The 26,243-nt window shown below is 44.4% G+C and overlaps 1 protein-coding gene across 4 annotated transcripts in view; it reads left to right on the plus strand.

Moving 5' to 3' along the window:
• The first annotated feature begins 1,112 nt into the window (after window positions 1-1,112).
• The window catches only part of LOC122551805 (5'-AMP-activated protein kinase subunit gamma-1-like), a 58,353-nt gene continuing 33,222 nt past the window's right edge, over window positions 1,113-26,243 (plus strand). For 3 of the 4 annotated variants that reach the window (XM_087989349.1, XM_087989348.1, XM_087989350.1), the window contains exons 1-7: window positions 1,216-1,284; window positions 1,590-1,720; window positions 4,511-4,562; window positions 12,837-12,943; window positions 14,058-14,139; window positions 17,596-17,654; window positions 21,587-21,632. In XM_087989349.1, coding sequence (XP_087845475.1) covers window positions 1,655-1,720; window positions 4,511-4,562; window positions 12,837-12,943; window positions 14,058-14,139; window positions 17,596-17,654; window positions 21,587-21,632 — 412 coding nt within the window. In that variant the 5' untranslated portion in view covers window positions 1,216-1,284; window positions 1,590-1,654. Of the gene's footprint in view, window positions 1,285-1,589; window positions 1,721-4,510; window positions 4,563-12,836; window positions 12,944-14,057; window positions 14,140-17,595; window positions 17,655-21,586; window positions 21,633-26,243 lie in introns of all 4 variants that reach the window. The other variant, XM_087989347.1, reaches the window with a different exon arrangement.

The raw sequence follows: 26,243 nt of genomic DNA on the forward strand, positions 1-26,243 counted from the left end.
CCATACATGTACCACCCTCTGCGTGAAAAAGTTGCCCCTTAGGTCTCTTTTATATCATACCCCTCTCACCCTAAACCTATGCCCTCTAGTTCTGGACTCCCCCACCACAGGGAAAAGACTTTGTCTATTTACCCTATCCATGCCTCCCATAATTTTGTAAATCTCTATAAGGTCACCCCTCAGCCTCCGACGCTCCAGGGAAAACAACCCCAGTCTGTTCAGCCTCTCCCTGTAGCTCAAATCCTCCAACCCTGGCAACATCCTTGCAAATCCGAATCAAACCCAGGTCCCTAGCGCTGTGAGTCAGCAGTGCTAACCATAGAAGTTACCCTGTCCAGATGCATCACAGTGTTGTATGGCAACTGCTCTGCCCAAGACCGTAAGAAATTACAGAGTCACGAACACAGCCCAGTCCATCACACAAACCAGCCTTCCATCCATTGACTCCATCTATACTTCCCACTGTCTCAGGAAAGCAACCAACATCATCAAAGACCCCTCCCACCCTGGTTATACTCTCTTCCACCCTCTTCCATTGGGCAGAAGATACAGAAGTTTGAAAACACGTACCAACAGATTCAAGAACAGCTTCTTCCCCGCTGTTATCAGACTTCTGAATGGACCTCTCAAATATTTGCTCCATTCCTGATGAAGGGCTTTCGCCCGAAATGTCGATTTTCCTGCTCCTCGGATGCTGCCTGACCTGCTGTGCTTTTCCAGCACTACTCTGATTTGATCTCTCTCTGCATCTTCTCTGTAGCTCTGGCACTATATTCTGCATTTGTTCTAATACCCTGATGTAAGGTATGATTTGTCCGGTGAGCATGCAAAACAATACTTTTTACTGTATCTCGGTATGTCTCATAATGTAATCAAATCATTATTTGACAATCAAGCTATTTTAACTGGGCAATTAGATATTCGAGACTGCAAATTACTCCCAGGTATCCATCTGAACTTCTCAATTATTGGGACACCCTGTAATCCTAAACAGTTCCCCGTGGTCTGTGACTTGAGCTCGAGTCATCAGTGATTGAGTTGTTCCCGGCTGAGTACACAGGGGAGCTCTGGTATGTGTATATCGAGCTGCAGGCTGCTCTGTCCCAGTAAGGAGAGCTCTCAAACAAGTCTGCCAAGCAAGTGCGACAAAATTAGGCCATGAAGCAAGCTGTTTGCATTCCAGATCAGGAATGAAAGTCTGGTAGTACATGAAGTTTAAACTCTCACACTATCAAGCAAGCCAGGGACAGAATGCAAGAAACTAGTGAGGAACCAGTAGAACAGGTACCAGTATTATACAATGAGGGGTCAGTGCTGGCAGTGTCTTGTCTTTGTGCCCTCCTTGGTACTGTCTTTAACTATCTGTGCAGTACTTTCTGTTCCTTCCCCAGCTTGGTTTCTTTCTGCCTCTCTGTCTCCCTCGTACAGACTCCTTATCTGATTTGCACCTGTCACCTTCTTTCTCTCTCTCTCTCTCTCTCTTCTCTCTCTCTCTATCTATCTTTCTCATTATCCTTTACCTCACTGCATATCCAACACAATTCAACTCTCCATTTCTTTTTTTTTCTCTCTCTCTCTCTCTCTTTCAGCTTCCCCTGTAGTTGGACATTTTTCCCAAGGTGCAGATCAAATCTGAGAGCTTGTTTCAAAGCCAATGATTTTCATGACGAGAGGGCAGAAAAATGTAAATGGGCTGATGGACATGACAAAACAGTCAGAGGTAAAGGGAGCAATGCAGCCTGCACGTTACTCTGGGGATCTCAAATGCAAATTGTTCATCTGCTTCTCCACACATTTCCTATAGCTCAGAAATGTTCCATGACACTTCCTCTCCCTCCATACCACATTGGTGTACATATGCAGCCTTCATTCTTCCTTATCTCCAAATAGGGAAGAAGACATTTTATTGTGAGTGCAGTTTTACCTTTCCTATTTTTCTTGCTGACACAGATCTTTTGACAGTAGCGTCTGTCGAGCCTGTCTCACACCACTAGCTTTCCCTGTGCTTCTCTCTGTACGTCATTCTGTACTTCTGCACTTGCTCTTGTACAGTCAGAATCATACAGCACGCAGGAGGCCCTTCAGCCCATCACGGGCCCACTTTCCTTTCCTTTATTCACATGTTTTTCTCAATTGTCCTTCTTTGTTGCACACCTCTTGATAAGTCATTTTCTCTCTCTGTCTAACCCCAGACATTGCTCATTCATAGTTTATTTTATCTTCTATGGAATGCTTGTGTGACTTGTGTGCATGTGTGGGTTTGACTGTGTGTGTCTGTGTGTGAATGAGCGTGCATGTGACTGTGTGCGAGTTGTGTATGAATGAGTGCCTGTGTATGAGAGTGTGTGGCTATGAGAGTGTGTTGCATGTATGTGCGCTATGTGTCTACATGAGAATGCTTGTCACTGTAGGAATGTGTGTGTCATTGTCTAAGTATGATGTACAATAATAAGATATAGGAGCAGAATTAGGCTATTTGTCTAATTGAATGCTTGTGTGAATGTGTGAGAGACTGTGTGCGTTTGACCCTGTATGTGTGTGAGATATGTGAGTATGTGAGAGCGAGAATGTGAGTACAATGTGAGTGTGTGCCTCTTAGAGTGTGTGAGATTGAATGTGAGTGTGTGACTGTGTCAGTGTGTGAGAATGAGTGTGAGTGTGTGACTGTGTGAGAATGAGTGTGTGTGTGACTGTGTCAGTGTGTGAGAATGAATGTGAGTGTGTGACTGGGTGAGAGTGTTTGAGAATGTGTGAGTGTGTGACTGTGTCAGTGTGTGAGAATGAGTGTGAGTGTGTGACTGTGTGAGAGTGTGTAAGAATGAGGGTGTGACTGGGTAAGAGTGTGTGACTGTGTCAGTGTGTGAGAATGAGTGTGAGTGTGTGACTGTATGAGAGTGTGTGAGAATGAGTGTGTGTGTGTGTGTGACTGTGTGAAAGTGTGTGAGAATGAGTGTGTGTGTGACTGTGTCAGTGTGTGAGAATGAGTGTGTGTGTGACTGTGTGAGAGTGTGTGAGAATGTGTGTGTGACTGTCAGTGTGTGACAATGAGTGAGTGTGCGAGAATGTGTGTGTGAGTGTGTGACTGTGTGAAAGTGTGTGAGAATGAGTGTGAGTATGTGACTGTCTGTGTGGGAATGAGTGTGAGTGTGACTGTGTGAGAATGTGTGAGTGTGTGACTGTGTCAGTGTGTGAGAATGAGTGTGAGTGTGTGACTGGGTGAGAGTGTGTGAGAATGAGTGTGTGACTGTGTCAGTGTGTGAGAATGAGTGTGAGTGTGTGACTGTGAAAGTGTGTGAGAATGAGGGTGAGTGTGTGAGAATGAGTGTGAATGTGTGACTGGGTGAGAGTGTGTGAGAATGAGTGTGAATGTGTGACTGGGTGAGAGTGTGTGAGAATAAGTGAGTGTGTGACTGGGTGAGAGTGTGTGAGAATGAGTGTAAATGTGTGACTGGGTGAGAGTGTGTGAGAATGACTGTGAGTGTGCGACTGGGTGAGAATGAGTGTGAGTGTGTGATTGTGTGAGAGTGTGTGAGAATGAGTGTGTGTGTGAGAATAAGTATGAGAATGCGTGTGAACGTTTGAAAATGAGTGTGAATGTGTGACTGGGTGAGAGTGTGTGAGAATGCGTGTGAGTGTGTGACTGTGAGTGTGTGAGAATGAGTGTGAATGTGTGACTGTGTGAGTGTGTGAGAATGAGTGTGAATGTGTGACGGTGAGAGTGTGTGAGAATGTGTGTGACTGTGTGAGAGTATGTGAGAATGAGGGTGAGTGTATGACTGTGTGAGAGTGTGTGAGAATGAGTGTGTGAGAATGAGTGTGTGTGTGTGAGAATGATTGTGAGAATGCATGTGTGTGAAAATGAGTGTGAATGTGTGAATGAGTGTGTGTGTGAGACTGGGTGAGAGTGTCTAAGAATGAGTGAGTGTGTGACTGGGTGAGAGTGTGAGAATGCATGTGAGTGTGTGAGAATGGGTGTGAATGTGTGACTGGGTGAGAGTGTGTGAGAATGCGTGTGAGTGTGTGACTGGGTGAGAGTGTGTGAATGTGTGACTGTGTGAGAATGAGTGTGAATGTGTGTGTGAGTGGGTGTGAGTGTGTGAGAATGACTGTGCCTGTGTGACTGGGTGAGAGTGTGTGAGAATGCGTGTGAGTGTGTGACTGGGTGAGAGTGTGTGAGAATGAGTGTGAATGTGTGACTGTGTGAGTGTGTGAGAATGAGTGTGAATGTGTGTGTGAGTGGGTGTGAGTGTGTGAGAATGACTGTGCCTGTGTGACTGGGTGAGAGTGTGTGAGAATGCGTGTGAGTGTGTGACTGGGTGAGAGTGTGTGAGAATGCGTGTGAGTGTGTGACTGGGTGAGAGTGTGTGCATGGATGATGCTACCTGGGTTTTGTTGAATGCTTCTTAAAGTGTTTTTAAGATCCACCTGGCCCAGGGTAGTGCCATAACATGTTGGAACAGGCCTGGTTTAACATATATATATAATCTGCACCTCTGTTTCTGTTGTTCAGCTTCAAGATCTGGACGGCAGTCTATATGAGAAATTTCTGCCTGACAAGATTGGTGAGTACAAGTCTATTTAAAGGGGCCAGTCTCCAATTATGAATCGACTTGATATCTATAAATTAGACACCTTTCACATTCCGAGTGTTAATAATACCATTTGGATCCATCATTTAACTGAATATTCTCACAGATTTTGAAATGAGTTTTTGCTTCAGTTTTCACGAAGGAAATGGACCTTGTTGTGAATGAGAACTTTGAGGAGCGGGGAATCAGGCTTGAACAGATTAAGATTGAGGAAGTTGATGTGCTGAAAATTTTGGCAAACATTAAGATTGATAAGTCCCCAGGGCCAGACCGGATTTATCCTGGGCTGCTCCGGGAAGCGAGAAAGGAGGTTGCTAAGCCACTGGCAAGGATATTTGCCTCTTCACTCTCCACAGGAGTCTTACCTGAGGATTGGAGGGAGGCAAATGTTGTTCCTCTTTTCAAGAAGGGTAATAGGGAAATCCCTGGCAATTACAGACCAATCAGTCTTACATCTGTGGTCAGCAAGGTTTTGGAAAAAATTCTGAGGGATAGGATTTATCACTATTTGGAGAAGTATAGCATGATTAAAGGCAATCAGCATGGCTTTGTGAGGGGCAGGTCATGCCTCACAAATCTTATTGAGTTATTTGAGGAAGTGACGAGACAGGTCGACGAAGATCAAGCAGTGGATGTGGTGCATATGGCTCTGTTCTTGGGACTCTGCTCTTTGTAGTTTTTATAAATGACATGGATGAGGAGGTTGAGCGGTGGGTTAGTAAATTTGCTGATAACACAAAGGTTGGAAGTGTTGTCGATAGTATAGAGGGCGACTGCAGGCTGCAGCGCAACATAGACAGGATGCAGAGCTGGGCTGAGAAATGGCAGATGGAGTTCAACCTGGATAAATGCAAAGTGATGCATTTTGGAAGGTCAAACTCGAATACTGAATTATAGGATTACAGACAGGATTCTTGGCAGTGTGGAGGAACAGAGGGATCTTGGTGTTCAAGTGCATAGATCCATCAAAGTTGCCACCCAAGTGGATAGGATTGTGAAGAAAGCATATGGTGTTTTGGCTTTCATTAACAGGGGGATCAAGTTTAAGAGCCACGAGGTTTTGCTGCAGCTTTACAAATCCCTGGTGAGACCACACTTGGAATATTGTGTCCAGTTCTGGTTGCCCTACTATAGGAAAGATATGCAGGCTTTGGAGAGGGTGCAAAGAAGATTTACCAGGATGCTGCTTGGACTGGAGGGCTTGTCTTACGCAGAGAGATTGACTAAGCTTAGACTTTTCCCTCTGGAGAGAAGGAGGAAGAGAGGTGACCTGATCAAGTGTACAAAATAATGAGAGGCATGGATTGAGTCGATAGCCAGAGACGTTTCCCCAGGGCAGGATTGACTGGCACGAAGGGTCATAGTTTTAAGGTGTCAGGAGGAAGCTATAAAGGAGACGTCAGAGGTAAGGTTCTTTATGCGGAGAGTTGTGAATGCATGGAACGCGTTACCAGCAGTGGTGGTGGAAGCAGAGTCATTAGGGACACTTAAGTGACTGCTGGACATACACATGGATGGCAGTGAATTGAAGGGTTCGTAGGTTAGGTTATTTTATTTTAGTTTAGGAATACTCCTCGGCACAACATCGTGGGCTAAAGGGCCTGTTCTGGACTGTACTTTTCTGGATAGATCGAGTGAATCCTTAGAAGAGTATAAAGGAAGTAGGAGTATACATAAGAGGGAAATCAGAAGGGCAAAAAGGGGACATGAGATAGCTTTGGCAAATAGAATTAAGGAGAATCCAAAGGGTTTTTACAAATACATTAAGGACAAAAGGGTAACTAGGGAGAGAATAGGGACCCTCAAAGATCGGCAAGGCGGCCTTTGTGTGGAGCCGCAGAAAATGGGGGAGATACGAAATGAGTATTTTGCATCAGTATTTACTGTGGAAAAGGATATGGAAGATATAGACTGTCGGGAAATAGATGGTGACATCTTGCAAAATGTGGATATTACAGAGGAGGAAGTGCTGGTGTCTTGAAACGGGTAAAGGTGGATAAATCCCCAGGACCTGATCAGGTGTACCCTTGAACTCTGTGAGAAGCTAGAGAAGTGATTGCTGGGCCTCTTGCTGAGATATTTGTATCATCGATAGTCACAGGTGAGGTGCCAGAAGACTGGAGGTTGGCTAACGTGGTGCCACTGTTTAAGAAGGGTGGTAAGGACAAGCCAGGGAACTACAGACCAGTGAGCCTGACATCGGTGGTGGGCAGGTTGTTGGAGTGAATCCTGAGGGACAGGATGCACATGTATTTGGAAAGGCAAAGACTGATTAAGGATAGTCAACATGGCTTTGTGTGTGGGAAAGTGTCTCACAAACTTGATTGAGTTTTTTGAGGAAGTAACAAAGAGGATTGATGAGGTCAGAGTGGTAGATGTGATCTATATGGACTTCAGTAAGACGTTCGACAAAGTTTCACATGGGAGACTGATTAGCAAGGTTAGATCTCATGAAAAACAGGGAGAACTAGCCATTTGGATACAGAACTGGCTCAAAGGTAGGAGACAGAGGGTGGTGATGGAGGGTTGTTTTTCAGACTGGAGGCCTGTGACCAGTGGAGTGCCACAAGGATCAGTGCTGGGTCCACTACTTTTTGTCATTTACATAAATGATTTGGATGCGAACAAAAGAGATACAGTTAGTAATTTTGCAGATGACACCAAAATTGGAGGTGTAGTGGACAGCAAAGAGGGTTACCTCAGATTACAACAGGATCTTGACCAGATGGGTCAATGGGCTGAGAAGTGGCAGATGGAGTTTAATTCAGATAAATGCGAGGTGCTGCATTTTTGGGAAAGCAAATCTTAGCAGGACTTATACACTTAATGGTAAGGTCCTAGGGAGTGCTGCTGAACAAAGAGACCTTGGAGTGCAGGTTCATAGCTCCTTGAAAATGGAGACATGGGTAGATAGGATAGTGAAGAAGGCATTTGGTATGCTTTCCTTTATTGGTCAGAGTATTGAATACAGGAGTTGGGAGGTCATGTTGCAGCTGTACACGACATTGGTTCGGCCACTGTTGGAATATTGCATGCAATTCTGGTCACCTTCCTATCGGAAAGATGTTGTGAAACTTGAAAGGGTTCAGAAAAGATTTACAAGAATGTTGCCAGCGTTGGAGGACAGGGAGAGGCTGAACAGGCTGGGGCTGTTTTCCCTGGAGCATCGAAGGCTGAGGGGTGACCTTATAGAGGTTTACAAAATCATGAGGGGCATGGATAGGGTAAATAGGCAAAGTCTTTTCCTTGGGGTCAGGGAATTCAGAACTAGAGGGCATAGGTTTAGGGTGAGAAGGAAAAAATATAAAAGAGACCTACGGGGCAACTTTTTCCCACACAGTATGTGTATGTAATGAGCTGCTAGAGGAAGTGGCGGAGTCTGGTACAATTGCAACATTTAAGAGGCGTTTGATAGGGTATATGAATAGGAAGGGTTTGGAGGGATATGGGCCGGGTGCTGGCAGGTGGGACTAGATTGGGTTGGGATATCTGGTCGGCATGGAGGGGGTTGGACCGAAGGGTCTGTTTCCGTGCTGTACATCTCTATGACTCTACGTTCTATGTTCGAATAATGTTTGGTTTTGATGCCAGTATTTGAATTCTGTCAAATATTCATTGAGGACAGAGATGGACATTAACCAACCTCTGACCCAGCCATCACGAAGCACAGGCATGATAAATCCATAATTTGTAGCTGTTTATATATTATATTTATATGTTGGTATGTAAATTTTAAAAAAATTTTACATGCTGTTTATGTCACAAGTTGTGCCAGTATTTATTGCCTGTCCCTAGTTGCCCCTTGAGAAGGTGGTATTGTGTGCCTCCTTGTACCGCTGCAGTCTGTAGTGATTGTAATGAGGTCAGCCAGGTGGACCTCATAGAGTATGAGTTCCCTGATTGGAGCTGTCAATCTGTTCCAGTTGGGGAGCCCTGGCTGACAGATAAGAACTGCAGTGTCAGACATTCCGTTCACTCTGAGAGCTGGCCCTGAGGGAGCTCGATCAGTGTCAAGGACTCCCCACGTGTAAATAAAGGGTGACTTGGTGATGGGGTACTGGTCTCCTGTGGAATCATTTCAAAATTTGACTCACAAAGCCATTAGGGAGGGAATTCCATGATTTTGAGCCTGTGACGCTGAAGGAATGGTGATATATTTCCAAATCAGGATGGTGAGTGGCTTGGAGGGAAACTGAAAGGTGGTAGTGTTCCCCTGTACTTGTCAAGTCTAAGGTATTGCAGTGCCTTCTGTAGAATTTTCTTTATTCTGAATGACTGTCTCGGTCACTTCAGATGTTCATTAAGAATCATCTCCATAGCTGTGTGTCTGGAGTCATATTGCTGTGGGTGCGTAGGCCAATAGTGTAATGATGGAAGATGTCCTTCTCTCACGTGGCATTAGTGAAGCATTTGGGTTTATATAAAAATTGACAATAACTTAATGGACCCTCTTACTGAAGCAAGATTTCTGAACTGACTTTAAATTCCACCAGCTGTATTGGTGGGATGTGAAGGTTTGCTCCCAGAACATTAGCCTGGGATTACTGGATCATGGTCCAGTGACAGCATCTCACCTTTTCCCCATAATGGTATACCCTGCTACACTGTGTGTCAGTGCTGGAGGGAATGAATTTTGAAAGTGGATGACGTGACAATCTAACGGATTGCTTTGTCCTGTTGACAAGGTACAAGGTAAAGAGAGAATATTACTGCAGTGTCCTCCTCTCTTGTCTCTAACATGGGCTGTTTTTTTTAAAATGTTGTTTTTCCTATTTCCCTTTTGCTCTGAAAATCAGACAGTAGTGTGTTCCTTCACAGTCAGGTTATTTAAAATGACCCACAGAAAGCTTTTCAGGGTGAAAACAAAAGGTTTTGTTTTAGATTCAATTAGAATCCCTACAGTATGGAAACTTCAAATCCACACTGACCCTCCGAAGAGTAACCCACCCAGACCCATTCCCCTAACATATATTTACCCACAACTAACGCACCTAATACAATGGGCAATTTAGCGTGGCCAATTCACCTGACCTGCACATCTTTGGATTGTGGGAGAAAACCGGAGCACCCGGAGGAAACCCACACAGACACGGGGAGGACGTGCAAACTCCACACAGACAGTCACCCGAGGCTGGAATCAACCCAGGTCCCTGGTGCTGTGAGGCAGCAGTGCTAACCACTGAACCATTTCTGCATTGAAAACCCTATGGGGTGTGATGATAGGGAATAGAGTTATGCTGGCATACAGCACGGAAATAGTCCCTTCGGTCTGGCTTATCCATACCAACCAAGTTTCCCAAACTAAACTAGTCATATCCCTCTAACCTTTCCTGTTCATGTACCTGTCCAAATGTCTTTTAAATGTACAAATAAACCTGCAACAACTACTTTTTCTGGCAGTTCATCCTACAAAGAAAAAACACCCTTTGCACGAAAAAGTTAACCCTCAGATCCCTTTTAAATCTTTCCCTTCTCTTTGTAAAAACATGTCCCCTCCCCTAGTTTTGAGCTCCCCAACCCTTGGGAAAAGACCATTGCTACTTACCCTATCCATGCTCCTCATGACTTTATAAGTCTCTATAAAGTCACCCGTCAACCTCCTATATTCTAGGGAAAACAGCCCCAGCCTATTCAGCCTCTCCCTATAGTTCAAACCTTCCAGTTCTGGCAACATTTTGGTGAATCTTTTCTGAACCCTCTCCAATTTACAGACACTAACATTCACACTCACTCTCTCTTACGCACTCTCACTCACTTACATTCACTCACTCACTGACTCATACACACACTCCTCACACACACTCACCCACATTCACTCACACATCTCACACACATCACACAGACATCACACACTCTCTCACACAAACATAAACATACACACGTGCACACACAAACAAGCTCTGTTACACACACACAATCTCTCACACACACATGAACATGCGCGTGCGCACACACACACATATACACATAATCTCTCTCTCTTATACACACGCACATGCACACAATCTCTCACACACACACACACACATGAACACACACACATGCGCATATGTACACACGCACACACACGTTCAGGGAAGGTGATGGCTTTGTGCTATTATCCACTGGTCTGTTAATCCAGAGACCCAGGTAATGTCCCAGGAGTTAACATTTTGGATTCAGTGACCCTTCCTCAGAATTGAGGGGTAGGGAGTTCTGAGCAATGCGTCATGCTACCTGTCCTGCTGAGCTTTTCCAGCAATTTGTGTTTTCATTTCTGATTTCCAGTATCTGGAAATCTTTCAGTTTTTAATGTCCATGAAACTGGGTTCAAATCTCACCACAGCAGATGGTGGAATTTAGAATTGGAATTCGGTTAAAAAAAATCTGGAATGAAGAGTCTAATGATGACCATGAAATTATTGTCAATTGTTGGAAAAACCCATCTGCTTCACTAACATCCTTTCGGGAAGACAATCTGCCATCCCTACCCAGTGACTCCAGACCCACAACAATGTGGTTGACTCTAACTGCCTCTGGGCGATTAGGGATGGGCAATAAATGCTGGCCTAGCCAGCAATGCCCCATTTCGTAAATGAATAAAACAAAGCCTATTCAAGAAATTGAGAAAGGAGAGAAGTTACTAATTAAAAATACTTGAAATCAAAGATGTCTGTCCAAAGATGTGCAGCTTAGGTGATTTGGCCATGCTAAAGTGCCCATAGTGTCCATGAATGTGTAGGTTAGGTGGATTGGCCATGCTAAATTGCTCATAATGTTCAGGAATGTGTAGGTTAGGTGGATTGGCCGTGGGAAAAACTGGGATTGGGTCTGGGTGGGATGCTCTTCAGAGGTCAGTGTGGACTGGATGGGCCAAATGGCCTGTTTCCACACTGTAAAGATTCTATGATTCAGTGCAAGTGAATGAGAGAGCGCGGTCAGTCAGTGCCCTATGGGTTGGTCATGCACAACAATCTCTTCCATAGGAGCACGTGGTGGGCATGTTCTGGGGAGTCAGGAGCTGAGTTACTTGTCACAGAATTATCAGAATAGACGATGATAGGAAAAAGCAGTTCACCAATCCAACCTCCCCTCGCCATGCTGATTTAAGTTGAAGTTTTGGTCATTTGTTCCTTCTTCCTCTTTGCTATCTCCTTTAACTTGACACAAATCATCTGATCCCCTCCAAAGAAAACCCCAGCACCAATTAGGGAAACCCTTTACTCAACAAATTTGCTTCACTGCCCTCCCAGAGGATCATGGGCATCCAGATATCTTCATGAAGCTAATCCTCTGTGAAGATCCCTACCATCTCTTGCCCCCAGTCAGGGATGATATAATGTCAAGCACCAAGGTCAGTCCCATCGCCTGACCCACAGTCCCAGGAACTCCCTCAAACTCTCCTTTAGGTTATCCAACACCGTTCATGGGATATCGCTGTTGCCCATTTACTTCCTCTAATAACCAACATTGACTACTTGGCCTGAGCTGAGCCCATATCATCTGCAGCCGATTTAACCTTTAGCTCTCTGAGACCCCGGGAGAGACGTGGAAAGTTGCAATTGGCACAAAGATAGGGCATGATGGGTGGGGTGATGTGATATTCAGCATTAACACTGAAGGGAGCTAAACAAAAATAGGGAGCTTATGCTGCACATGGTATACAGGGTGTATAGGGCGCTGGTGAAGCCACACCTAGAATACAATGTAGAGTTTTGGTCTCCTTACCTGAGAAAGGATGTACTGCCACTGGAGGGGGTGCAGAGGAGGTTCACTAGATTGATTCCGAAGTTGAGCGGGTTGGCTTATGAGGAGAGACTGAGTAGATTGAGATTATACTCATTGGAATTCAGAAGAATGAGGGGGGGGGGGGGATCTTATAGACACATATAAAATTATAAAAGGAATAGATAAGATAGGAGGGTGTTTCCACTGACAGGTGAGACTAGAACTAGGGGGCATATCCTCAAAATAAGGGGAAGCTGATTTAGGACTGAGTTCAGGAGGAACTTTTTCACCTAAAGGGTTGTGAATCTGTGGAATTCCCTACCCAGTGAAGCAGTGAAGCTAAATGCTTTTAAGGCAAAGATGGATAGATTTTTGAACGGTAAAGGAATTAAGGGTTACGGTGAGTAGGTAGGTAAGTGGAGCTGAGTCCATGAAAAGATCTGCCATGATCTTATTGAGTGGCGGAGCAGACTTGAGGAGCCAGCCTACTCCTGCTCCTAGTTCTTATGATCTTATGTGACACTATTTCTTCCTCTACAGGACTGGAGCCTGATGCTAACATCTATATGAATTTTATGAAAGCCCATCAGTGCTACGATGCAATACCAACCAGTTCCAAGCTCGTCGTGTTTGATACAACTTTGCAGGTGAGAGAAGAGGTGAGGCAGTGTGTGCGAGGGAGGGAATTCCCCTCTTCCTTCATTCTGTTATAGGACAGGGGTTTACTGGAAAGACCAGCATTTCTTGCCAATCCCTAATTACCCTTATGGCACAGTGTAGTCAGTGGAGTCGCAAGTAGAGGGTGGTGAAGAAGGCATTTGGCATATTGCCTTCATTGACAGAGCATTGAATATAGGAGGTGGGATGTCATTGGTACAAGACATTGGTGAAGCCACTTTTAGAATACTGCTTACAATTCTGATCTCCCTTCAATAAGAAGGATATCATTAAATTGGAATGGGTGCGGAAAAAATTTACAAGGATATTACCGAGATTGGAAGATTTGACTTATGGGAACAGGCTGGATAGGCTGGGGCTGTTTTCCCTGGAGCATTGGAAGCTGAGGGGTGACCTTATGGAGGTTTATAAAATTATGAGGGGCATGGATATGGTAAATAGACAAAGTCTCTTCCCTAGGGTGGGAGAGTCCAAAACTAGGTTTAAGGTGAGAGGAGAAAGATTTAAAAGGAACCTCAGGGGCAATATTTTTACACAGAGGGTTGTTCAAATGTGGAATAAACTGCCAGAGGAAGTGGTAGATGCTGGTACAATATTTAACAGACATTTGGTCAGATACGTCAATGGCAAATGGAGGGATAAGGGCCAAATGCAGGCAAGTGGGACTTGCTCAGTTTGGGAAACCTGGTTGGATGGATGAGTTGGGCCGAAGAGCTGTTTCCGTGATATATTATCTCGCCGTTCTGTTACCCAGTGCCAATTCCCCAACATCCCTGCCCACAATTACTATCGAAAATACAAAAACATCCAATGCCCTTTGCAATGTGACCATGGAACCTGCATCTACAATGCTTCCACCAGGCAGTGGAAGGATCTGTTTCCATGTCCCCACCTCTGAGCCACAGCAACCAAATTCCAGTCTTACCTGCCTCAGAGGTGTTTGTACTGAGTGATAAACAGGCAATCCTTGGCATGAGCAGAGACATGGTTTTGGGGGCAGTGGAAGGGTGTGGGTGAGGGGAGAGAGGGGAAACCATCCTGAATGGGAGAAAAGCTGAGGGTTTGCTTCTGTTTTCTGCACAGGTGAAGAAAGCATTCTTGGCGATGGTCGCAAATGGAGTTAGGGCAGCCCCGCTCTGGAACAGCAAGGAACAGTGCTTCGTCGGTGAGTCTTCAACCCTTCCATCTGACCACGAAGGGAACAGGGCTGCATCTTGTGAGATTTAATTGTCAGTGAGAATTGACCGGCAATCGACATCACGGCTTGCATTCCTATAGCGCCTGCTCGTGACTCCGGAGTGTCCCCGAAGCGGGTGATGCATTGCTCACAAAACATAGTCACTGTTGCAATGTGGGAGACGCAGCAGCAAACATACGCACAGCAAGATCCCACAGACACATCTTTCTCAGTGAAGTTTGTTTAGGGAGAACTATCCACAGAATTATAACAGTGCCGAAGCAGGCCATTTGGCCCCTCATGTCTGAACTAGCTCTATTATCTTACCCGGTTCTATTACCCAGTATCAATTCCCCAACTTCCCTGCACACCATTACTGTCCAAAATACAAAAACATCCAATGCCCTCTGGAATGCGACCATAGAACCTGCATCTTCAGTGCTTCCACCAGGAAGTGGAAGTTCTCATGGTGTGGAAGAGCTTTCTTCCTCACATCATCCTTGCCTCATCTGCACATCACTTCCAAATTATGCTCTCTCATTCGTTTTTTGGTTTTTACAATCGGGACACCAGGAGGATCTTCTCTGTTGTTCTTCAAAGTAGTGGCTATGTTATGTTTGACATCTGCCTGAGAAAGTAGGAGGGATCCTCGTTTAATATCTCAAGGAAAGGATGGCATCGTTGACTATTGCAGCACTCCCTCAGTACTGCACTCAATTGTCAGGCTGGATATAGAGTCATAGAGATGTATAGCATAGAAACAGACCCTTCTGTCCAACTCATCTGCACCAACCAGATATCCTAAATTAATCTAGTCCTATTTGCCAGCACTTGGCTCATCTCCCTCTAAACCCTCCCTACTCATCTACCCATCCAGATGCCTTTTCAAATGTTGTAATTGTACCAGCCTTCACCACTTCCTCTGGAAGTTCATTCCATACACGCACCACCCTCTGTGTGAAAACGTTACCCTTTAGGTCCCTTTTAAATCTTTCCCTCTCACCTTAAACCTATGCCCCTACTTCCCTACTCCAGGGAAAAGACCTTGGCTAATCACCTTATCCATACCCTTCATGATTTTATAAACTTCTATAAGGTCACCCCTCAGCCTCTGATGCTCCAGGGAAAGTAGACATAGCCTCTCCAGCCTCTCCCTGTAGCTCAAACCCTCCAGTTCTGGCAATATTTCTGTCAGCACATTTTGAAAAGATTTGTAGCTCACATTGAGGTTCTGGATGTAGGTTTGCTCGCTGAGCTGGAAGGTTCATTTCCATACTAGGTAACATCTTCATGCGGATGAGGAAGGACATCACTTTGACTGGGACAACACATCCATCCTAGGACAAGCCAAACAGAGACACGCACGATAATTCCTAGAAACATAGCATTCTGACTGGAACTCCATCAACAAACACATTGACTTGGATCCCATTTACCACCCCCTGAGAAAAAGAACCGGAAATGACATCACTATTGGAAATGATGTCACCACAGGAAATGACATCATCAACCCAAGGAAACCCAAACATATAAATAGGAAGCAGGTTACACCAGCAGTGCTTCATCCGGAGGCTCACTGAAGATGTTGCCTAGTAGGGTTTGAGTTATAAGGAGAGGCTAGAAAGATTGGGACTTCTTTCCCTGGGGCATGGGAGGCTTAGGCGTAACCTTATAGAGCTTTATAAAACAATGAGGAGTATACATAAGGAGAATAGCAAAAGTCTTTTTCACTAGGGTGGAGCTCAAACCTCGAGGGCATATTTTTAAGGTGAGAGGAGGAAGAACTAAAAGGGACCTATGGGGCAACCTTTTCACACAGACAGTGGCACGTGTGTGGAATAAACTGCCAGAGGAAGTGGTAGATGCAGGTATAGTTACAGCATTTATAAGCCATTTGGATTGGAACATTTATAGGAAGGGTTTAGAGGGATGTGGGCCAAACACAGGTAAGTGGGACTAATTTAGTTTGGGAAAATTGGTCGGCATGGGTGGGTTGGACCAAAGGGTCTGTTTCTGTGCTGTATGACTCTGTCATTCAAGAGGGGTTACACCTGAAAGGTCAACTTCACCTCCTGATGCTGCCGGGCTCACTGTGTTCTTCCAGCCTCCTGCTGATCTATGTTGGATTCCAGCATCTGCAGTTTTTGTTGTCTCTAATTCCATATGATCATCCAACTCAGTCCTCTGTTCCCACTTTCTCCCCATTCCCTTTGATCCTGTTTGCCCTAAGAATCATATCTAACTCCTTCTTGAAATCATTTTGTCCTCAACTGCTTTCTGCAGCAGACAATTCCCCAGGCTCCCCATTCTCTGGATGAAGACAATTCTCCTCATCTCAATCATAAATGGCCCACCCCGTATCCTTAGACTGTGATTGTCAGTGAAGGATGATCCTTTTTCTGTCCCATACTGCACAGTGGCTCAACGGTTAGCACTACTGCCTCACATTGCCAGGGACCCAGGTTCAATTCCACCCTCGGGCGACTGTCTGTGTGGATCTTGCACATTCTCCCTGTATCTGTGTGGGTTTCCTCTGGGTGCTGCTGTTTCCTCCCACAATCCAAAGATATACAGGTGAGGTGGATTGATGTGCTAAATTGCCCATAGTGCACAGGGATGGGTAGGCTAGGTGGGATGGCCATGGGAAATGCAGGATTAGAGGGTAGAGAAGTGTTTCTGATGGGATGCTCTTCAAAGGGCTGGTTTGAACGCAGTGGGCTGAATGGCCTCTTTCGGCACTGTAGGGAGTCGATGATTGTAGTAAGTACATTTGAAGAGTGCAGTGGCACAACAGGTTTAGGATTCTTCGTCAATTTGTAACACTGACACCATGTCAAGTTGCCTTCTCCTCCTGTTTTCCTGCCATTCTCCTGAATCATCAAATCCCCACAGTGTGGGAGAGGCCATTCAGCCCATTAAATCCATACCAACTCTCCAAAGAGCATCTCACCTCCCTACCCCATCCCTGTAACCCTGCATTTTCCACTGGCCAATTCACTTGACCTCCACATATTTAGATTGTGGGAGGAAACCGGAGCACCCGGAGGAAACCCATGCAGACACGGGGAGAATGTGCAAACTCCATACAGATCGTCACCTGTGGGTGGAATTGAACCCAGGTCCCTGGCAATGTGAAGTAGCAGTGCTAACCACTGAGGCACTGTACAACCAACTGAAGGTCTCTCAGTTAGAACCTTAATGTCCTCTCAATGATCAGAATCACTGTACAGAGTCACTGAATAATGCAAACTTCAATTGTGTGTTGAGCGGATTTTGTAACGGTCTGGCTGGGTTGGCATTGGACATTTCAGTGTGTTCCATGGTAGTAAAAAGGAGGTGGTTGAGCTACTATCAATCAGTCTCTCTAGCTTTCTCGGTCACTTGTCCTGTTTATGTTGATGCTAATTCCCTCTGCATAACATTTCCACTCTTGGCTTTCTGCAGGTATGCTGACAATTACTGACTTCATCAACATCTTACACAGATATTACACCTCCCCAATGGTAAGCAGAAGCCACGGGATGAATTGAGTTTTGCTTAATATCCTCTTCTCCTGTCTATAACAAATAAACTCAAAAACAGCGGAAACTGGAGTTCAGAAACAAAAGCAGAAAGGTCTGGCAGCATCTGTGAAGAGAAAGCAGAGTCAGTTTTCCCAGAAGTTTATGTTTTTGTTTTTGGTTTTGAAAATGCTTCTTTTCATATTTCCTTTTCACAGTTATGTGATCCTCCAAATCCAGTTTGTAAAACCCAATTTAAAAATGACTGACAGTAAATTGTTTAGGGTTAAGGAGGGATTTATCACTCCATTCAAAAGCTCAGGGGTTGCGTTGGGGAATACAGTAGATAGTGACATACATACACGCGCACACACACACACTCTCTCAATCATACAAACTCACACATACACACACATACACTCTCACACATACACTCACTCACACACACACTGTCAAGCATACACACACTCACTCTCACACATAGACTCATTCACACACATACACATACGCACACACTCACATGCACACACTCTCACACGCACTCCCTCACACACACATACACATAATGTGCACACACACACACTCATAGGAAGGGTTTGGAGGCCTATAGGCTGGGTGCTGGCAGGTGGGACTAGATTGGGTTGGGATATCTGGTCGGCATGGACGGGTTGGACCTAAGGGTCTGTTTCCGTGCTGTACGTCTCTATGACTCTAAAAGAGCTCAGACTGGTGAAAGGAGCATAATGATAGCCTCCAGATTGATTAATTTCACAGCAAGATGCAGGTTTATTTCCAGAAATAAGTCTTTTAGCAGATACTGAGATTATATGTGCATGTTTAGTTGAACCTTGAGCTGCTCACTCTTGGGGTGTTGCCAACAGCCTGACAAACAAAAATCAAAGCTGTGTAGTTAAAACTATAAGATATAGGAGCAGAATAGGCCGTTCCGCCCATATAGTCAATCATGGCTGATATATTTACATCAATCCCTTCTGCTGCCTCCTCCCCACAACCCTTGATCCCCTTACTAATCAAGACCTTATCTATCTCTGTCTTAAATACTTGGCCTCCCCCATAGCCATCTGCGTTTCCACAGATTCACCACCCCACCAACTGAAGAAATTCCTCCTCATCTCAGTTCTAAAGTGTTGTCCTTTCACTCAGAAGCTCTGCCCTAAAATGGTTTCAAGCAAACTAGCAGTTTCAGGTCACATGATTATGGTTTTTGGATTATATTGTGACATTCCATAAACACACCTCGGCATGGATGGGTTGGACCAAATGGCCTGTTTCCGTTCTGTACAAGGGAGAAATGTATAGTAGCTTCCAAATCCCAACAACTACTGAAAGCTAAACTAAACTCCTGGTTCTATGGGAGCTTAATCCCACCCATTCAGGCTGCTTCTATTGTTCCAACTTTCAGAAAAAAAACCCAAGGCCTCACAAGCTGTTTATTGGCTTGGAAGAGATTGGTCACTACCTCTGTCTCAATGAGCTGAGTTTTAATTCCTTGGCTACAACCTATTGACCATGAAGACAGGTAGCAGTTGTGTTAAGACCAAATTAAACCATAATGAGTTTCAATAGTCTCCTTCATTCCCATTGAACATAGGACATAGAACATTACAGCGCAGTACAGGCCCTTCAGCCCTCGATGTTGCGCCAACCTGTCATACCAATCTGAAGCCCATCTAACCTACACTATTCCATGTACGTCCATATGCTTGTCCAATGACGACTTAAGTGCACTTAAAGTTGGTGAATCTACTACCGTTGCAGGCAAAGCATTCCATACCCTTACTACTCTCTGAGTAAAGAAACTACATCTGACATCTGTCCGATATCTATCACCCCTCAATTTAAAGCTATGCCCCCTCGTGCTCACTGTCACCATACTTGGAAAAAGGCTCTCCCTGTCCACCCTATCTAACCATCTGATTATCTTTTAAGTCTCTATTAAGTCACCTCTCAACCTTCTTCTCTCTAACGAAAACAGCCTCAAGGCCCTCAGCCTTTCCTTGTAAGACCTTCCCTCCATACCAGGCAACATCCTAGTAAATCTCCTCTGCACCCTTTCCAAAGCTTCCACATCCTTCTTATAATGCGGTGACCAGAACTGTACACAATACTACAAGTGCGGCCACATCAGAGTTTTGTACAGCTGCAGCATAACCTCATGGTTCCAGAACTCGATCCCTCTATTAATAAAAGCTAAAACACTGTATGCCTTCTTAACAACCCTGTCAACCTGGATTGCAACTTTCAAGGATCTGTGTACCTGGACACCGAGATCTATCTGCTCATCTACACTCCCAAGAATCTTACCATTAGCCCAGTACTTTGCATTCCAGTTACTCCGACAAAAGTGAATCATCTCACACTTGTCTGCATTAAACTCCATTTGCCACGTCTCAGCCCAGCTCTGCAGCTTATCTATGTCTCTCTGTAACCTACAACATCCTTCGTCACTATTGGCTAAGGACATCTTATCTCCTAGTCCTTTTGTGTTAGCTTGGCTGGGGACTGGTCATACAAGCAGGAAGGTCACATTCTAGAAGTTTCTTGTCACCTGGCTGGAATTTTCAGAACTCATGGTCAACTGGCAATATGTGATCAGTGACACTCTTGTTGTTCATCAGGCAAAGTCCCCATTTTTAAGGAATTTTAATCAAGAAACTATTGTTTAAAAATAGCTATTTACGATCTCTGTTTTGCCTGCCCCATGTAAATTATAGTCCTTTTCATTTAAGAAGTATTTCAGGCATTTCCAGAGTTTCATCCAGGCCAGATAGCGATAGTCGTCAGTAGGGAGCTGCCACCATGTGTGTTCTTCAAGTCTATAAGTAGACTGAAATATGGGGAATGATAATCTATAAGATTCTGCTCAGTATTTAACAACAACACATTTCATTTATGTAGCATTTCTGACATGGTAGAATGTACTGAAGTGCTTCGCAAGTACATAAACAAGCAAAGGTGATCTCATGATTAGTCCAAGTGTTAGGTTTTAAGGGGCATTTTACACGTCGAGAGAGAAGCTGAGAGAGGGAAAGACATGAATTTCAGAGCTCAACGACAATTGTGATGATACAATGGCTTTAAGAGGTGTATTTTGTCCTGTTTTATTTATGAAGAGGGGTTGAAACAGAGGTGTTGAGCGGCCTGTTCCAAACCAATAAAGTAAACAGCTTGTGAGAACTTGTTTTTTTTCCAAGTTGGAAGAATAGAAGCAGATTGAATGGGTGGGGTCAAGCTCCCACAGAACCAGGATTTTAGTTTTGCTTTCAGTAGCAGATGGGGGTTGGAAGCTGCTATACATCACTCCCTGCTACAGCAAAACACTTTTTTGTCGCTGTCTCTCTGAGAGTTTTTCCTTGTTACTCTTGCCTCCTGGTCTGGAGAATTGCATGTGAGACAATCTATTTTACTGAATGTGTGTTTGGGATTTTACTGTATTGGAACAATTGCTGATTGGTTGTTAGATAATCTATTATTATGTAAAGTTTTCCAATAGAGTTAGGCTATTCCAATTTTTCTTTCTTTCGTTTGTATTTTAAGTACTTGTGTAAGAATAGTATGTTTTTCTTCAAACCTAGTAGTTTGAACAATCAAATTGCATCCAGAACATACTGCCTTACGCTTGCCTTTGAAAATAAAGGGAAGTTAAGGTCTAGGCTGGCTTCTTGGTCTGGTTTTGGCTGGTCCATAGCACCAGGCATCAATGGCAGAGTGATTAAAACCGAGGATGATCAAGAGACCAGAATTGGAACAGTGCAGAGATCTCAAACCCAGGCACTGTGAAGGTCATGGAGAGATTTAGGGTCACAGTTGGTGTGAGGAATATTTGCTGTTCACCTGTGGACCTATGGTTTAAAGATTCGTTAATTATTTGCACTGATCATTTTTAGCATTTGATTTCAAATTTCGTCTTTCAGGTGCAGATTTATGAACTGGAGAAACATAGGATTGAGACTTGGAGAGGTGAGTTGGCGTGTGTGTGTGTGTGTGCGCGTGTGTCTGTGTGTGTCTTTTTCTGCATGTCTGTGATAGACTGTGCGCATGTGTGCATGCTCATATCCAAACGCGAGAGTGTGTGATTGAATGTGAATACTCATCGGTGTGTGTTCAATGAATGTGTATGTGTTTTGCAACTGTGTGTCTGAGTGAGTGTCTGAATGTGAGAGTGTGTGCTTCTGAGAGAGATTTGATTTTGATTTGATTTGATTTATTTATTGTCACGTGTACCGGAGTACAGTGAAAGACTTTGTTTACGAGCAGTACAGGCAAGATTATAGTAAGCAAGAACACATAGATCATAAGGTGAAAAAAAACTTAGACAGAGGCATGCATGGTTACATCACACAGGGAATGTGCTGGGCAAGATCAATGTGAAAAAGATCAGTATTATTTAAGGCTAGAGAGTCCATTCATCTGTCTAATAATGGTCGGGAAGATGCTGTTCCTGAACTTCCTGGTGAGTGTGTTCAAGCTTCCATACCTTCTGCCTGATGGAGGAGGTTGTAGGAGAGCATTATCGGGGTGCGATGGCTCTTTGATGATATTGGCAGCCTTTCTGTGGCGTTGGGCTGTGTAAATGGAGTCCGTGGATGGGAGTTTGGCTTATGTGATGGTCTGGGCTGTGCACACAAACTTCTGTAGTTTCTTACATTCCTGGCAATGCATTTAGAGTCATCGAGTCATAGAGATGCACAGCATGGAAACAGACCCTTTGGTTCAACCGTCCATGTTGATCAGATATCCCAACCCAATCTAGTCCCACCTGCCAGCACCCGGCCCAAATCCCTCCAAACCCTTCCTATTCATATACCCATCCAAATGCCTCTTAAATGTTGCAATTGTATCAGACTCCGCCACTTCCTCTGGCAGCTCATTCCATACACGTAACATCCTCTGTGTGAAAAAGTTGCCTCTTGGGTCTCTTTTATATCTTTCCCCTCTCACCCTAAAGCTATGCCCTCTAGTTCTGGACTCTCCGACCCGTGGGAAAAGACTTTGCCTATTTACCCTACCAATGCCCCTCATAATTTTGTAAACCTCTATAAGGTCACCCCTCAGCCTCCGATGCTCCAGGGAAAACAGCCCAACCTGTTCAGCCTCTCCTTATAGCTTAAATCCTCCAATCCTGGCAACATCCTTGTAAATCTTTTCTGAACCCTTTCAAGTTTCACAACATCTTTCCGATAGGAAGGAGACCAGAATTGCACACAATATTCCAACAGTGGCCTAACCAATATCCTGTACAGCCGCAACATGACCTCCCAATTCCTGTACTCAATACACTGACCAGTAAAGGAAAGCATACCAATTGTCTTCTTCACTATCCTATCTACCTGTGACTTCACTTTCAAGGAGCTATGAACCTGCACTCTAAGGTCTCTTTGTTCAGCAATACTCCCTAGGAGTGTATAGGTCCTGCTAAGATTTGCTTTCCAAAAATGCAGCACCTCACATTAATCTGTATTAAACTCCATCTGCCACTTCTCGGCCCATTGGCCCATTTGGTCCAGATCCTGTTGTACTCTGAGGTAACCCTCTTCAATTTCCACTACACCTCCAATTTTGGTGTCATCTGCAAACTTACTAACTGTACCTCTTTTGCTCGCATCCAAATCATTTATGTAAATGACAAAAAGTAGAGGACCCAACACCGATCCTTGTGGCACTCCACTGGTCACAGGCCTCCAGTCTGAAGAACAACCATCCACCACCACCCTCTGTCTTCTACCTTGGAGCCAGTTCTGTATCCAAATGGCTAGTTGTCCCTGTTTTCCATGAGATCTAACCTTGCTAATCAGTCTCCCATGGGAACCTTGTCGAATGCCTTACTGAAGTCCATACAGATCACATCTACCGCTCTGCCCTCATCAATCCTCTTTGTTACTTCCTCAAAAAACTCAATCAAGTTTGTGAGACATGATTTTCCACACATAAAGCCATGTTGACTATCCTTAATCAGTCCTTGCCTTTCCAAATACATGTACATCCTGTCCCTCAGGATTCACTCCAACAACTTGCCCACAACTAGCCTTGACATCAGGCTCACTGCTCTATAGTTCCCTGGCTTGTCCTTACCACCCTTCTTAAACAGTGGCACCACGTTAGCCAACCTCCAGTCTTCTGGCACCTCACCTGTGACTATCGATGATACAAATATCTCAGCAAGAGGCCCAGCAATCACTTCTCTAGCTTCCCACAGAGTTCTAGGGTACACCTGATCAGGACCTGGGGGTTTATCCACCTTTACCCGTTTCAAGACATCCAGCACTTCCTCCTCTGTCATCTCGACATTCTGCAAGATGTCACCATCTATTTCCCAACAGTCTATATCTTCCATATCTTTTTCCACAGTAAATACTGATGCAAAATTTCGTATCTCCCCCATTTTCAGCAGCTGCACACAAAGGCTGCCTTGCTGATCTTTGAGGGGCCCTATTCTCTCCCTAGTTACCCTTTTGTCCTTAACGTATTTGGAAAAAGTCTTTGGATTCTCCTTAATTCTATTTGCCAAAACTATCTCATGTCCCCTTTATGCCCTCCTGATTTCCTTCTTAAGTATACTCCTACTTCCTTTATACTCTTCTAAGGATTCACTTGATCTATCCTGTTTATACCTTAGATATGCTTCCTTCTTTTTCTTAACCAAACCCTCAATTTTTTTAGTCATCCAGCATTCCCTATACCTACCAGTCTTTCCTTTCACCCTGACAGGAATATACTTTCTCCGGATTCTCGTTATCTCATTTCTGAAGCCTTCCCATTTTCCAGCCGTCCCTTTACCTGCAAACATCTGCCTCCAATCAGCTTTCGAAAGTTCTTGCCCAATACGGTCAAAATAGGCCTTTCTCCAATTTAGAACTTCAACGTTTACCGTACCAGGCTGAAGTGCACCTGCAGAGAATAGTTTCAGTGGTTTAGATTACTTAGATTAATTTCAGTGTGGAAACAGGCCCTTTGGTCCAACAAGTCCATACCAACCTGCCGAAGCGCAACCCACCCAGACCCATTCCCCTACAGTTATCCCTTCACCTAATACTACGGGCAATTTAGCATGGCCAATTCACCTAACTTGCACATTTTTGGTCTGTGGGAGGAAACCGGAACACCCGGAGGAAACCCACGCAGATACGGGGAGAATGTGCAAACTCCACACAGTCAGTTGCCTGAGTGGGAATTGAACCGGTCTCTGGCGCTGTGAGGCAGCAGTGCTAACCACTGTGCCACCGTGCCTGTTCAATCTCTCCCCATGCCACCATGTGTAGCTATAGGGATTTGTAAGGGTCCTTGTGGACATGTTGAATTTCCCAGAGCCGCCTGAGGAAGAAAAAGTGTGTTGTGCCTCCTTGACCGTCGCATCTACATGGGAAGTGCAGGACAGGTTGTCAGTTACCATCACTCCGAGGAACTTGATGCTCTCCACCCATCTCAACATCCGCTCTGCTGATGTAGATGGGGGCGTATTCTCCTCCTTTCTTTCTGAAGTCAATGTATTAGCTCTTTAGTTTTGCTGATGTTGCCATTGCACCACGTCACCAAGCCCTCTGTTTCCATTCCGCATTCTGACTTGTCGTTGTTAGATATCTGTCCTATGACGGTGGTGTCGAATGTTTGAATGAGTGAATGCATGTGTGTGGCTGCGTTTGAATGGGAATGTATGTGTGTATGTAAACATGTAAATATGTGTGTGAGTGTGAATGTGTGCGATATACAAAAAGAATGTTTTGGAGAAACTTAGCAGCAGCATCTCTGAAGAGAGAAACAATGTTAATGTTTAGAGTCCATGAAGAGTCCAGCACTGTCTGTTAAAAAGAAAGAAGAGTCATATTGGAGTTGAAATATTAACTCCGTTTCCATCTCCACACATATTGCCAGTCCTGCTCAATTTCTCCAGTTTTTGTTTTATTTCAGATCTCCAGCGATCCGAGTAGTGTTTTTAAAAATGTGTGTGTATTTGAGTGTGAACAAGTTAGGTGTTTGAGTATGAATCAATGTGAGTGTGTGCTTCTGTTATAGTTGTCAATATACAGATTAATTCTTCCTTGGAGAAGTTGTTTAGATGCGTAATTCCTGAATATTCACTTTCTATTGAGCATAGCTTCAAAATCCTCTCTGTTCACTTCTTTCTCCACCATCACTAATGGTTTACTGGTGGTTATTTCAAAGGAATTAAATCTCCTTTATATCCCCTCATTTTACAGGAGTGATATCACCTTCTTTTATGGGAATTCTCTCTTATATCACCCTATTTTATTGGAATTCTATCTCCCTTCTTCCCCCTTATTTTCTAGGAATTATATTCCCTTATGTTATAGGGATTACAGCCCCTTTCTCTATCTAACTGAGGGATGCACCAACAGCCTGGGGCAGACATTGGAACATCTAACAAAGCTCCTATCTCCAAACTTTCCACTTGCATTAATGAAACATGCCCCTGGTCCAGTCCCGCAGTTCTTTAGTACTGTGGTTGAGTGCATAGGGACCACAGAACTGTATTCCCAGTCTTTCCCTCTGCCCATAACACCAATGTTTTTTCGTGTTTGTCTGTATAACTGTCTGTACGTGTGCATATAGAGA

Source organism: Chiloscyllium plagiosum, unplaced genomic scaffold, assembly GCF_037043375.1.
Source record: "Chiloscyllium plagiosum isolate Xiang-an unplaced genomic scaffold, Cpla_swu_hap1 HiC_scaffold_7, whole genome shotgun sequence".
Lineage (NCBI taxonomy): Eukaryota > Metazoa > Chordata > Chondrichthyes > Orectolobiformes > Hemiscylliidae > Chiloscyllium > Chiloscyllium plagiosum.